The sequence below is a fragment of the Peromyscus californicus genome, unplaced genomic scaffold, assembly GCF_007827085.1.
Source record: "Peromyscus californicus insignis strain IS unplaced genomic scaffold, ASM782708v3 Scaffold_24__1_contigs__length_46423439, whole genome shotgun sequence".
Classification (NCBI taxonomy): Eukaryota; Metazoa; Chordata; class Mammalia; order Rodentia; family Cricetidae; genus Peromyscus; species Peromyscus californicus.
The window spans coordinates 33,197,619-33,210,948 of record NW_026294535.1 but is presented as its reverse complement, the minus strand read 5'-3'; the positions used below and the strand labels follow the sequence as shown (position 1 = coordinate 33,210,948).

The window sequence follows — 13,330 nt, the reverse complement described above, 5'->3', positions numbered from 1 at the left end:
CCCTGTCTCGAAAAACCAAAAAAAAAAAAAAAAAAAAAAAAAAAGAGAAGGATGGAATGATATTGCTTTGAGAATTTGTAGACCTGCTAGGAAATAATAGAGCACCTATATACAAACTTTGTGGAAGGTAAGTGATTGGAAACGGCCAAATGCCCAATGGGACAGGAACGGGGGCATTAACAGTTTGGGAATATAAAACAGGTGTAATGGTTCCCAGTCAAAGTGGTAGGATCACCTACTTTTTAGCCTGCATTTCTATCTCAGGGTATTTCAATGCCTGCACAGGGGTGGGGGCCCTCTGTCTTGTTACGGAGACGAGCTAACTGAGGTTCAAAGCAGGGTAGAGGCATTGCAAGACTCTGCCTGTCAACAGGCATCCACTTGTTATTGGGAAGGCAAAAGGAGAATTTCTTCAGAAATGGGTTGAAAAGCTGTATTGACACCATCAGCAACACTTTCAAAGTATTCATTCTTTGACATTCATGTTACCTATTGTAAAACAACAGAAATAGGTTGTGGAGATAAAAGTGTAGATCTGTTCCCTCAATTGTCTCCAGAGGAGAATCTTCCATATGTCTTCTAGTTTCCATTGTTTGGGGGCAATTCTGGGGGAGAATCTTCCATAGGTCTTTTAGTTTCTTTTGTTTGGGGTAATGTTTGATATTGCGTACCCTGCAGCTCTAGTCTTTGCCTATAGCATCACATGGTTGTCTTCTCCGTCTCTCTCCTCTAAGAGTAGCAGTGTCTCAATTTTCCTCTTTTATAAGGGCTGGTCATATTGAATCAGAAACCTTCCCTACTCTAGGATGACTTTAATGAATTATACTTACAATGACCCTACTTCTAAATAAACTCATATTCTTGGTATTGGGGAGTTAGAACTCCAACACAAGAATCTTGAGGGGACAAAATTAGACTACAAGTAAGGATGAAGTCAGAATTCTTAGAAAAGAAATTGCTAGGTTTTAGCCAGGGAATTAACGAAGAACCTCAATACTTTTGCATGTGTCTCTTGCTTCAAGTTAATACAAACTGTAGGTGCAGCCAAGTCCTGGGTGTTCACCCCTGAGGAGAGCTGTTTGGGTGGTCAGACATGGTTATTGGTAGAATACTTTTATTTAAAGGTGGTGTGCAATCTTGAGCTCATTTTAGGTAAAGGTAATGCCAATGCCTGGGTAAGCTGAAAAAAGAGACTGGAGAATACAGACACAGTTGAAAAGGACTTTTCCCCTGGGGATTCACTCCCTGACTTGTCACAATAGTTTCTGCTGGACTTGGGGTTTATGTTTTCTGTCTTAATAGGATGTGGCCCTCTCCTTTCAGAAAGTAATTCTTTACGGCATAAAAATCACCTAATGGAAGCTGGCTCAACAGTTAAAGGCACGTACTGCTTTTGCAAAGGACCCCAGTTCCCAGCATCCAAGTCGGGCACTTTACAATCTCCTGTGACTCTAGCTTCAGGGGATTGGATGCCCTCTTCTGGCCTCGGTGTGCACTTCACTCATGTCCAGATACTCTGACACAGACACACACATATGCACATAAATAATAAAATATTAAAAACTCATCTAATGATGTATGTGTTTGTCTGTCATTTGTTGTGTTTTTAATTGCTTATTTCTCATATGCCAAGAACAATTTAATATAGAAAATAAAACTTGAGCTAAGCCTTCAAGGACCAGTGGATTTAGATACCAGGGATGGTTTTCAGTTTATAGTTAGTCTATAGTTTTAAGCATAATTCCTTTATCTACCTGCTAGAACTCAGTCTACATGATAGCTGTCTACAACAGAGACTCCCTTTGCTCCCAAACCCTGACATCTACACTACCAGCATATGGAAGCTATTGCTAAATCTCAGAGACTATATCATAGCTGTCTACTTCTTTCCTCTGCATGACTAAAGGTAGAAACCTCAGTTAGCATTCCTGAAACACTGGTGAGGAGCCACTGAGTTCTGGCTTGCCCACAGTGTTTGTCAGGCAGACTGAGTAGGCAGGCAATGTCTCTGGTCCCCAAGGGCAGGATTTGGAGCTGCAATCAACCCTGGGAACTGAGAGACAAGGGGGTTGTGTAAACCCTTGAGAACTCAATTCCCAGGGCCATGATTAACAGAGGCTTGTAACTGTGGAAACAGTATTAAGGTCTCAAATGGGAAGTGAAATAGGAACTCAAGATTAAAATCACTCAACAAAACAACTTTGTAAGATGGTAAAAGCTGTGCTTTTGAACCAGAAATTTGAATGACCCGACTAAATGCCCAGAGGTAATCAGCTGAAATTGGAATCCTCTGGCTCACTGCAGCAAACATTTGAATAATTTGCCTCTGATTTCTGCTTGTCTGGAAGACAGAGCATGCACACACAGACTTCTGACTATTACTCCATAAAATGTTATGCTAAAATATAGATTAAATAGATAGATGTATATTTGGGGTCCTAATACATGCCAGACAGAATGTGAGTGCAAATCTGGCAAAAAGGAGGGATTCTTAGCCAAATGCCAGTTTTATTTCAAACAGAACAGGAGTGGGACTTCCTGGAGTTAGTGGACATATGCCACCCATGTCTTTGTGAATAGGTGCTGGAAACATATAGTTCCGTCCATACTGTTGCATGCAGGCTCAACTGAGATAAAACAGAAATTTCTAAGGCAACAATAAGGTTATAGCTTAGTTTTAAAGTTACCATAAAAGAGCTTAAGGTGTATTTTAGCAAGAATTTTGAGCCCACTTCATCATTTCTATGATTAAAGTTTTTCATCTCAAGGAGTAATGGAAATTCTAAATGAGCATGTTAAGACAGTCTATAGCAGCCAGTCATTCAAACAGTTACTATGTGCATGAGTTTGGATCTGAAATGTCCCCCAAAGGCTACCTGCTAACGACTTAATGACTTGGTCCTGAACCTTAAGAAGTGGAGCCTAGTGGGAGGAAGTTAGATCAAGCTGGGGTGCCCTTGGCGGAAGTACCCAAGCTCTAGCACCTTCTCTTTCTTTGCTTACTGTCTCCATGTTTTAAGTAATTCATTCTGTTACATGCCTCTTCTACATTATACCACCTTTACAAAGACCCCAAAGCAACAGGCCAACTGACTGTGGACTGAAACTTGCAAAAGTTGATTATCTTGTGGAAGTTGATTATCTTTAGTATGTGTTATATTAACACAAAGTAACACTACAGAAGGAAAAATTGGGTACCAAATCCCTAAAATCCCTGAGAGAAATGCTGTCTCCCAATAGCCACAAAGAAGTCTACTAGGATACGCAACCCCTTCTTAGACCTAATGTGTCTCTATTCCTGACTCCATTCTCAGTCACTGGACCTCTGTCTTTAGTTAGGATTTGTATTGGCAGGTGATTTCCAAAACAGTTTTCCTGTTGTGTCTTTGAACTGAGCAGAAAACATCCATTCATTTGAAGCTTTTTGTGGTTGACACTCAATCCTATGTCATCACTCTGTGTTTGTCATTTGCTACTGTTTACACACTCATGTTATAGCCACAGAAGAGGGCTATAGTTGACCAGTGCTGCTTGTAACTGATGAGTGCATCTTTCTAAGAAGATAGAGTCACAGGAGAATATCCTCATCATACCCTTCTGTCATGTTTCCATCATACATCATACTATCAACAAGCATATGTGTGTTTTGCTCTCATAAGCCTGCATCCTCTGTCCTTTAGAGTCTGGGAGGAGAAGGGTGCTATCTCTTGGCCTACTCAAACACAAAGGCTGCATCATGGACTCACACATCACTTCTCATTGAGCCAGAATAAAAGATCTGATCCAAATCAACCTCCCAAATGCTCTATAAGTGTTCTTTTGTTAGTTTGCCTTGGGTTCAACACAGGAATATCCTGAGGTAAAAGAGGCTGAAGGAAATCAGTATGTGGGGATACAGAAGTCAGGGGTAGTGTTTCCAAAAATGGTTTGTCATTATGGCCCCATGCATTTGTGAAGAAAAATGTGAATCATGGAAAGGCTATAGGAATTGTTAGTGATGCTCAAGTGTGGTTTCCAAGCCACTGGGAGGCCATATGAGTACTTCGTGCACAATTGCATATATTTCTGATGTTCAGTAGATGTTTAATCCATTTTGATGTATTAGTGTAGTTAGAATAGGTATATGTTCTGGTTAGTATTTTTTTGTCAACCTGGACAAGATAGAGTCATCTGGGAAGAGGAACCTCAACTAAGAAAACACTTCCATCAGATTGCCTGTAGAAAAGCAGGCAATCTACCCTGTGGGGTAGCTTATTGATTAATGATTGATGGTGGAGGGCCTAGCTTACTATGTGTGATGCCAGCCCTGGGCAGGTGGTCCTGGGTGGTATAGGAAAGTAGTCTGAGCAAGCCATAGGGAGCAAGTCAGTAAGTAGCATCCCTCCACGGCATCTACATCAGTTCCTGCCTCCAGGTTTCTGCCTTGAATTCTTTCCCTGAATTTCCTCCCCGATGGATTTATTACCTACTAATATTAGATGAAATAAGCCTTTCCTCCCCAAGTTATCTTTGGTCATGGTGTTTCACTACAGTAACATAAACCTAACTAATACAGGCATATGAAGTTAAGAACAAGTTTTGTCTAGAACAAAAGGACAAAAGTAGGATATTGAGCATCCAGGAACATTGCCTCTCATCCCAGCTGTAAGTATTTTGATGTTTATAATTCGGCAATAGCATCCCAGATGGCTTAATCTATCTCAAGATCCCCACACTAATGATGAACTACCCCTTTAACACAATAGATAACAATAGTGGAGTTTTGAGACATTTTGAAAACAATTTCCACGTCAACTTAATGGGATTTCTATATTCCTGTTGTTTTGGTTATGGGCATACACTTTTTATTGTAGTGATGGGTCACAAAATTAATTTATTTGGAGGCTAAGGAGGTAGTTCAGTGGTTACCAGTATGTACTGCTCTTGCTGAGGACTGGAGTTCAGTTCCCAGCACCCACATCCAGTGGCTCACAACTGCTTGTGATGCCAGTTCCAGAAAAATCCAACATCCACTTCTGGCTTCCATGAACACCTGTATTCACATACATGTGCCCCCACGCAGGCAGACACACATGCACATACATAAAAAAAAAAACAAAGTAATTCTTTGCTATTTAGTAACACAATTTGTGATGGAAGTAATGATTAGCAGTGAGTGAGAAGACATTATTCAAATTTCTTGTTTGTTAAAGGTAAGACTTGGGATAGGGACAATATTCAGGAGTCTCTGACTTTTGTGTTGACACATTTGGAAACTTTTGTCCAGTTTGCTTTTGAAATTACTGTATTGACAGGATAATTTAACAAATAATTATGATTGCATGTTTAGAAGCTGCAGGTAGATGAGCAAATACCAAATAAGAATATTTCTGCATCAACAAATAATAGTTATGAATACAGAATGATGAGAAAGACATGGGTTCAAACTGGAGTGGGTAATCTCTATTGAATTCTAACTCTCCAGGAACCCCACTTTCTTAATCTATCAAATGGGGGTGATATGTGCATTCTTTGTTATGAGAATAACCTATGAAACTATGAGAGACACATAAAAATTTAAGTAGAAAAGTAGCTAGAATGGGCAGATGGAAGGTCCCAGTAAACTTAGCTTTTTCCAAAATGAATTTAGTGTATATTAACATTGAAAACAATTCATTTAGTGCGCTACTTCTCTGGGTATTCAGAACAAAGAGAAATAGAGTAGCGACTTTGTTGATCAAATGGAGGCCTAAAGCTTATTCACTAGAACGATTAATAATATCAGGGCAGGAAGTGACCTGATTGCGTTGGCAGGGTTTCTGTTGACTGATTTTTACATGTATCAGTGAGTTTTAGCCAAAAGTCAATCAGGCAATCCGAAAAGAAGAAAACAAAAAAGTCAAATTATTTCATTTCTACAAAAATGATACATTTTGTTTTATATTTGAGTCAGAATATCAGGTTTTAAGAAGGTCCTCTGACTTCAGGATCTCCGCCTCCCTTCACTCTCCACCCAGTTCAGCCCCAGGGTATGGAAGATTCTTTATAATCCTTGCCTTAAAGTTATACTCTTCTTGCTTCTTTTTCTACCACTGCAAATTAATTGCCAATAAAAAAAAAAGCAGCCAAATTTAGCAACTTAGGTTAGAATCCCTTAGCTGATTCATTTGGAAAGCCCTTTATAACCTAGTTTCCTCTTTATTTCATTAATCTCTCTCCTCCATTTCATTTACCTCTTAATTAGTGCCCTCTTTTTCTTATCTGTTCCTGTGATAAGCTTTTCTCTTTTGCCTCCAAAGATTTCTTCAATTTATTAGTTAGCCCTTTTATATACATTTTCCCGAAATCTAAATTTTATGTAATTATAATAGGCATATATGATGACAACCTTGACCTTCTGAGTGCATATTCACCGGAGGAGAAAAAGCTTACTTAAATTACAGAATTTATACTGCATACTCTTAGGATATGTCCATTCTTGTGCATTGTGATTTTGCATTTGCATTTATTTAAACTTGTAGAATATTAAAGTTTTACACACACACACACACACACACACACATACACACACACACACACAGATAAAACTGAAGAAAATAGAGGTTTAATGCAAAGTTCAAGATGGAAGAAAAGCTGTGACTTAACCATAATTAAATGTATCCTGGGTATAGTAAGCGCATGTAACAGCAAGTACCTTGCTTCAACAGACTTTTCAAGTCTCATTATTTTATGTTCCAGTCAATAAAGGTCTACTTTCATCTCCCTGGTTCTGTTTCTTCTTCTGTGTTATTTTCACCTATTGTTACTCCTTGTGCTCTCTCTCTCTTTATTTATTATTTTTCTTTATTAAGAAATTTTCTACTCCACATACTATCCACAGACCCCCCCCCCCGTTCTCCCTCCTCCCACCCCCAGCCCTCTTTCCCGAGCCACCCCACATCCCCCAAATCAAGGTCTCCCATGGGGAGTCAGCAGAGCCTGACACACTGAGCCTAGGCAGGTCCAAGCCCCTTCCCACTGCACCAAGGCTGCGCAAGGCATCACGCTATAGGCACCGGATTCCCAGAAGCCTGCCCATGCACCAGGGATGGATCCTGATCCCCCTGCCTAGGTGCCCCCCAAACAGTTCGAGCCAAACAACCGTCTTCCGTGTCCAGAGGGCCTAGTCCCCTTCAGCATTTCTCACTCTGGGGCAGAAGATGGCAGCCAGAGTGTGAGCTGAAAGTGACTTGAACCGGGTCCAGGCAGAAAAAACAGTGCACTGGCAAACGTTGTTGGAAAAACGAGGTCGGATACACTCGGGTTTCTATGATGCGCCCCATCAAGACAATAAAACTTGACAGGTGAGGTGGTGCGTGGTTTTGATCTCAGCAAAGAAGGATCTCTGTGAGTTCAAGGCTAGCCTGATCTACATAGAAAGTTCCAGGCCAGCTAGGGCCACATAGAGAGACTCTGTTTCCACCAACCAACCACCAAAACCCCGACAATAACCAAAGGACAGAACAGCAGACAAGTGAATAAACAAACGGTAACAAATCTCTAACTATCGCTGCTCTGAGTGCTTCGCTCACAGAGCACATCTGAAAGGACAAATGAGACATGCCACCCCTACCTCCAATACCAATGAAGACAAGGTTCATGTCTAAATGGTGTCTAGAACCGCTTAGAAACAGACATCCAAGGGAGAAATTACAAGCCTTAAATCCCCTAGAGAACTTGCTTTCTAGTCATAAACTGAAGTTGTTTTAAGCCACCAAATATATAGATACCATATTAAAATGAAGGAATTATTAATTTATACTGGCCACTGGTGCTTTATTTGATATGAATAAAAGTGTCAGATGGTTATCTCTCCTTTTTTTAATGTTCCAGTATTCAGATAACAGGGGTATATTATTTCCAGACTTGCAAGTGATCACATATGAAAGCTTGAGCTACGAAAAGGGAGGAGACCACACAGGCTCTGAAACACCATCTGAGTGGTTTGGAGTCTAACCCTGCATGGATGGATGTCACACGTTTCTTTTGATTCCCACCACGGAGGAGTTCATGTTTCACTTCAGTGGGTGTAATAAGACTCCGCTTTCCCTCATCTGGTGCGATGCACAATTCTCCAAGAAACGTGATAAAAATGAAGTGTGGTTTATTGGCATGTGTTTTTGAGATGCAACTAAAAATGCTGTGGTTGAATGTCCTTGGTAATCTTGATTATTTTTCTGTCACAGTAGGCATTAACAATTTTCTGCATAACTTAAAGTGAATAAAGATAGAGCGTGGAATAAGTTTTAGTATGCCCATGGTTCTTTCATCTGCGGAAGGAGATGGCAACATCATAATAACCATATAATTTTCCCACAATGTGTTATTTCAGTGATGAGCACTTTCAGAGACATCTCATTTCTAGCAAAGCAGGATTCTGAGTGTTGTTTGCAACGAAGCTTTGATACGCAGCATGACTGTGCCAGTTTCATCCTGGCACTTCTTAATCCTTACAGTGAGACTTTTTTTTTCCTTTTAGTAGGACTGAGGCTGTGATGTTTATTAGAATTGCTCTATCTGTGATTTAATTATCAATTTGTCCTATCAAAGCAAATGAATTGTTCAAAAAAAAAGAGGCTATATATAGCATATTCTTCCTTATTACAGCTAAAGATAGAAATGGTTAATTTTAGACTGTACAATTCTACATCAGTTATTAACAGTGATTCATGGTGATCATTTAGAAAATAAATTGAAGATTGTGGAAGCTGTAGGGGAAGGTATATTCTGGTATAAGAAACTAAAAAGATACACCTTCTTTGGAGCTTTGCTGTCTAGTAAGTGAAAGTTTTACATAAGTAGTAAACCCTTTTCATATTAAATATATATGTATGTGTATATATATATATATGTGTGTGTGTGTGTGTGTGTGTGTGTGTGTGTGTGTGTGTGTGTGTGTGTATGTGTATGCTAGACACTAAAAGAAAATCATTGAAAACTCCCTTCTTTTTCCTTAGTCTCAAATTCAGCTGCTAAACCTCCAATGCTACTTTGAAATTCTGGCCCTCATTTTACATTATTATCTGCTCAGGTTTCATACTAGAGGTCCACTCACAAGAAAAAAAAAATCTGGCAGCCCAGTATTTTATAGGAAATGGAGCTTGATGTCTCAAGTCAAATGATTTATCTGGGCTATTCTGGGTGATTGTTCTTGGCAATATTGAATCAGACAGGAAGTCAATCCAATTTTATTATAACGGTGGATGGAAATACCAACTACATTATTTTTTACATTGTTAATTTATTCTCAAGGACCACAGATAGAATCAAAATTGTCCATAACTTTGTGCCAATATCAGAAACACTAATACTATTTTAGATGTTCAAACTAAATTTCCATTTTTCCATCTCTGTAGGCCCAGACCCTGCACATAGTATCAGGAACACAATGGGAATTCAGTAAATATATTTTGAAATAAATCTCTGTGTAAACATTTTGTGAGACTCTCTTTATCTGAGAATATTGGTTTCTATGCAGACAAACTAATGAATTCAAAAAGAATTTTTAATTAGGGCCAAAATTATTGTAAGAGCTACAAAACTTAAAAGCCAAGGTTCTTGGTTCACTGAAGGAAAACAGCGAAACTGCCATTCCCAGATGGGAACTAGGCCAGGGGCGTCTCATATCAAAAACTTTTATTCATCAGTCTCTTTACTAGATCACAACAGAAGATATTGACCGGCATTTTAGTGAAGTCTGCATGTAAAGGTGGGACCCCAGATGCCCTCTTTGTAAAAATGTCTAGATTTCCTGGCTTAGCTCACTGTAACCCTTCTTCTCTTTTCCAATTATCATACACGCGGTCATCTTTCCCCAAATGCCAGTGTGGGAAATACACTGAACAAAACAGAGAAAACATCTGCTTCCCTTACTATCTTTTATGAAACTTTTTGGGTTCTGTTCAAATGGATGCATTTGTAATTCCATTCTTTGGGGGTGGTTGTCAGTTTTGCAGGAGACTCCGGAGGACAGTGACTCATTACTGTAAAGACGCATGAGCAACTGCATAAGGTTATTTTTTTTTTTTTCATTTCAGACTTAAGAGGCTAAATCTGTTTCTCTGAGAATAAGAAGGTTCTCTGCCGACTCACTTAAATAGCCGCGGACAGAAATACCTGTCAGTGTTTATGCTCGCAACCTCACGGCATCGCCCAGACCACCCGCTACCCATCCCGATGGATTTTCTTACCGGATTGGCACCTGACTGAGTGTTGTGATGCATCCAACTTCCATTTGTAATCTTCCTGCTATTCCCTCACCGTTGCAAGTTGGACTAATCATAAAGCCTGCGAGCTGAGCTGACGCCTCCTTTAGTCACCTGGAGCTAACTGGCTGCTACTATTTCCAGAGACACTGCTGATCCCTGGTCTGCAGCCACAGCCTGGGCTTTCCCAGGAGACCTTCCAGGTGCTTGCTGTTTCAACAATCGACTAGCATTGAAATTCATGGTTCCCCCACCCCCACCCCTGTGGTAGTTAGCAAAACCATAAAACGAGAATTTTATGAACTGTGGACCAGGTATGTTGCATGAGAAAAAATTTTCCTTTAAAAGAAAATAGTATGTTTATAAGATCTTTTCAGAAAAAAAATAAGTTCTTTTAAAAGTGATGTTATGTTCATGAATAATTTTCCCACTGGATAACAGGGGTCTTACAGATATCTAATTTTACCTCTCTTTATGACTTAGGGAACAGAGATTAATATTCACAAATGTATTGAAGAGGAAATTAAAGTGACTGATAAGAAGCCCAAGTAATGAGTTGGAGATTCAAATATATGCTGGTCTGATTCAAAGACTAATTTTTTTTCCCTACCATACCATTTGGGTTTAATACATGTTTCAAAATAAATGATGGTTATAATTATTACTACTAGCGAAGTATTTATTTTGAAAACAAGCTGCGAAAAAGGAAATGAAAACATTTTCTTTGTCTATAAAGTGCTAACATCATTCTCATAGGATAAGAGTATCTAAACACTCTGAGGATCCTACCAAACTATGACATAAAGATACACGGCATAACTCTCCTAAGACTTCAATAAAACTTAATTATTTATACATTACTGGTAGTAAGGTAAATTAAAATTTCAAGAGTACCAGAGCACTCCCAATACTATTAAAACGTTCATGATCTTTGACCCAATAATTCTCCACCTGAAAATGTATCTTAATGAAATGAGTTCAGTGAACAAACACTAAGTATTAAGATTTTTACTGGCTAAATTTTATTTTTAAAAAAATCAGAGGGAATTTTAAGGAACATCAGTCGCCAAAGCATAAATAAATTTTGGCATGCCAATGGGAGGTAACTATTGGTTAGTTCTCTCTCTTCTATCATTAATTTGCCCCTGGCTACTAGATCTTTCTGGTGTACATCAGATGTCCTGAGATCATCTTCATACTGAAACAAAGCTTTTGGGGCTCAGTGGCATACACACATAACCTCAGCGCATGGGAGGCAGAGGCAGAAGAATCTGTGTGTGAAATAAAAGAAAAAAACATAGTGAGCTCTAGGCCAGCCTGGGCTACAGTGTGGAGACTGATTAAAAAAAAAAAACCATGTAAAGCTGCACACACCAAAAGGTTTTCTCATCCAGCTACCGTTCCTCATGTTACCCCTTTCTAAGAGAAAACATTGCATCATTTATTGTTTTGATTTCTTTTCCTGTCTGCCAGAGTCCTAAGCCAGAGGCCTGATACTTGGGTTTCCAACACGTCAGGCCCAGCCATTTGCTCCAAGGCAAACCAGAAAAACTAATATGAAAACAGCGGGAAAGGATTTTAACAAAATGGCCAATTGGTGAAGATTTAGATTTAAACAGAAGAAGAATTGGGGCAGTGGGAGAGAGGAGGTCTCATAATAAGCAGCCTTGGTTAGACTGTGGCCTGGTTGTTCAATAGTCTCAGTTCCGGCTCTGCAAGCTAGCCTCGGGGCGGGGTCAATGCAGTTTTACTGACATGGTTGCACCTGCCTGGGAGGTAGTCTCATGGGGTGACCTGTCCGTCAGGCTCTGCTGTTCCTGGAGTCCAAAGTGACAGCAGGCTTAGCAGGAAGTCTGTAGTCATTCCAGATAACCTTTTCTGGGTCTGGAACATGACATTGCAAAAGCTGATATTAAGACCTCTCAGTTACTTGAATCTTTGTGCCTTTAGGATGGAGTGAGGTGAGATAATCTGTTGGGTGCCATTAGTATTTAGGCTCTCTGAGTGGTTAGCATGCCATGTACAGAATCGAGCGGGCTACTACTCCACAGGAAAGGCGACAGGTACAAACTAAGGGGAGAGATGCAAGCTTTTATCACGTGTTTTTAAACTTTTCACCATGGCCCTGCAAGTGAGGAACTGGTGAGGCCCACGTGAGGACTCTGCTTTGGAGCGGGTTCTAAGTACCGGCTATGGCACTGGCTGCCAGGAAATCAAATGTGAGGTCGCTACCTCCAGTGTTCGGTGTTCAGTCCCCATCCTGTTGACCCAGCATCAGCATCAGCAGCATCAGCAGCATCAGCATCAGCATCAGCATCAGCATCATCAGCATCAGCATCAGCATCAGCATCAGCAGCATCAGCATCAGCATCAGCATCAGCATCAGCATCAGCATCAGCAGCATCAGCATCAGCATCAGCATCGTGTCCCTTCACAGACAATTCCTCCCTTCTTCTGATGGTCTTTCCGTACTAAGCTCCAAGCCCTCACACTCTCTCTCCCCCTGTTGCTTCCCCTTCAACACTTCTTTCCAACTCTTGTTTTCCCCCTTCGTCTTCCAAGTTCTTATATGCTGGGGAGCGTAGTGCTCGGTCCTTACCCTCTTCTCTTTCTCCAAACCGCAGTCGCGAACTAACCGGCGGAACTCCTCCCTGAGAACTCAAGGCTTGCCCATCCAATGGGAGACCGACACACCCGTTTAGATGTCAGGCTTAACCTTCTGTCTCCTCCCGGACCCACTTTCACACCGGATTGGCTCCTTCCACTTTTCTCTTCCTCGTTCTAACGGGCACCATGAGTCTTGCAGTGCTCAAGTAATAATGAATGAATGAATGAATGAATGAATGAATGAACGAATGAACGAATGAATGAATGAACGAATGAACGACGAATGAATGAATGAATAAATAAATAAAACAAACCCCCAAAATAAAACAAAAAACACAATATCATTCTTTCTTTTTCTTATGTCCTACTGTCGTTAACTGAAATCTGTCCTGCCTTGGAACAGCAGTCACCGCAAAATCCCTTCCAGCAACCTTCCCCCACTGCGACCCCAATTCCATCACTGTGGATCAGAGTGGCAGGCAGATTCTAATCGGTGCCTC

The 13,330-nt window shown here is 40.3% G+C and overlaps 1 protein-coding gene across 2 annotated transcripts in view; it reads right to left on the bottom strand.

Annotated features, from left to right (window-relative positions):
- Positions 1-13,330, bottom strand: part of Ptprr (protein tyrosine phosphatase receptor type R) — a 241,688-nt gene that overhangs the window by 111,009 nt on the left and 117,349 nt on the right. The window contains exon 1 of one of the 2 annotated variants that reach the window (XM_052753405.1): positions 10,209-10,317. The exons of the other annotated variant lie outside the window; for it this stretch is intronic. Within the exon in view, the coding sequence (XP_052609365.1) occupies positions 10,209-10,241 (33 nt within the window). The 5' untranslated portion in view covers positions 10,242-10,317. Of the gene's footprint in view, positions 1-10,208; positions 10,318-13,330 lie in introns of those variants that run through there. 2 annotated transcript variants of the gene reach the window in all.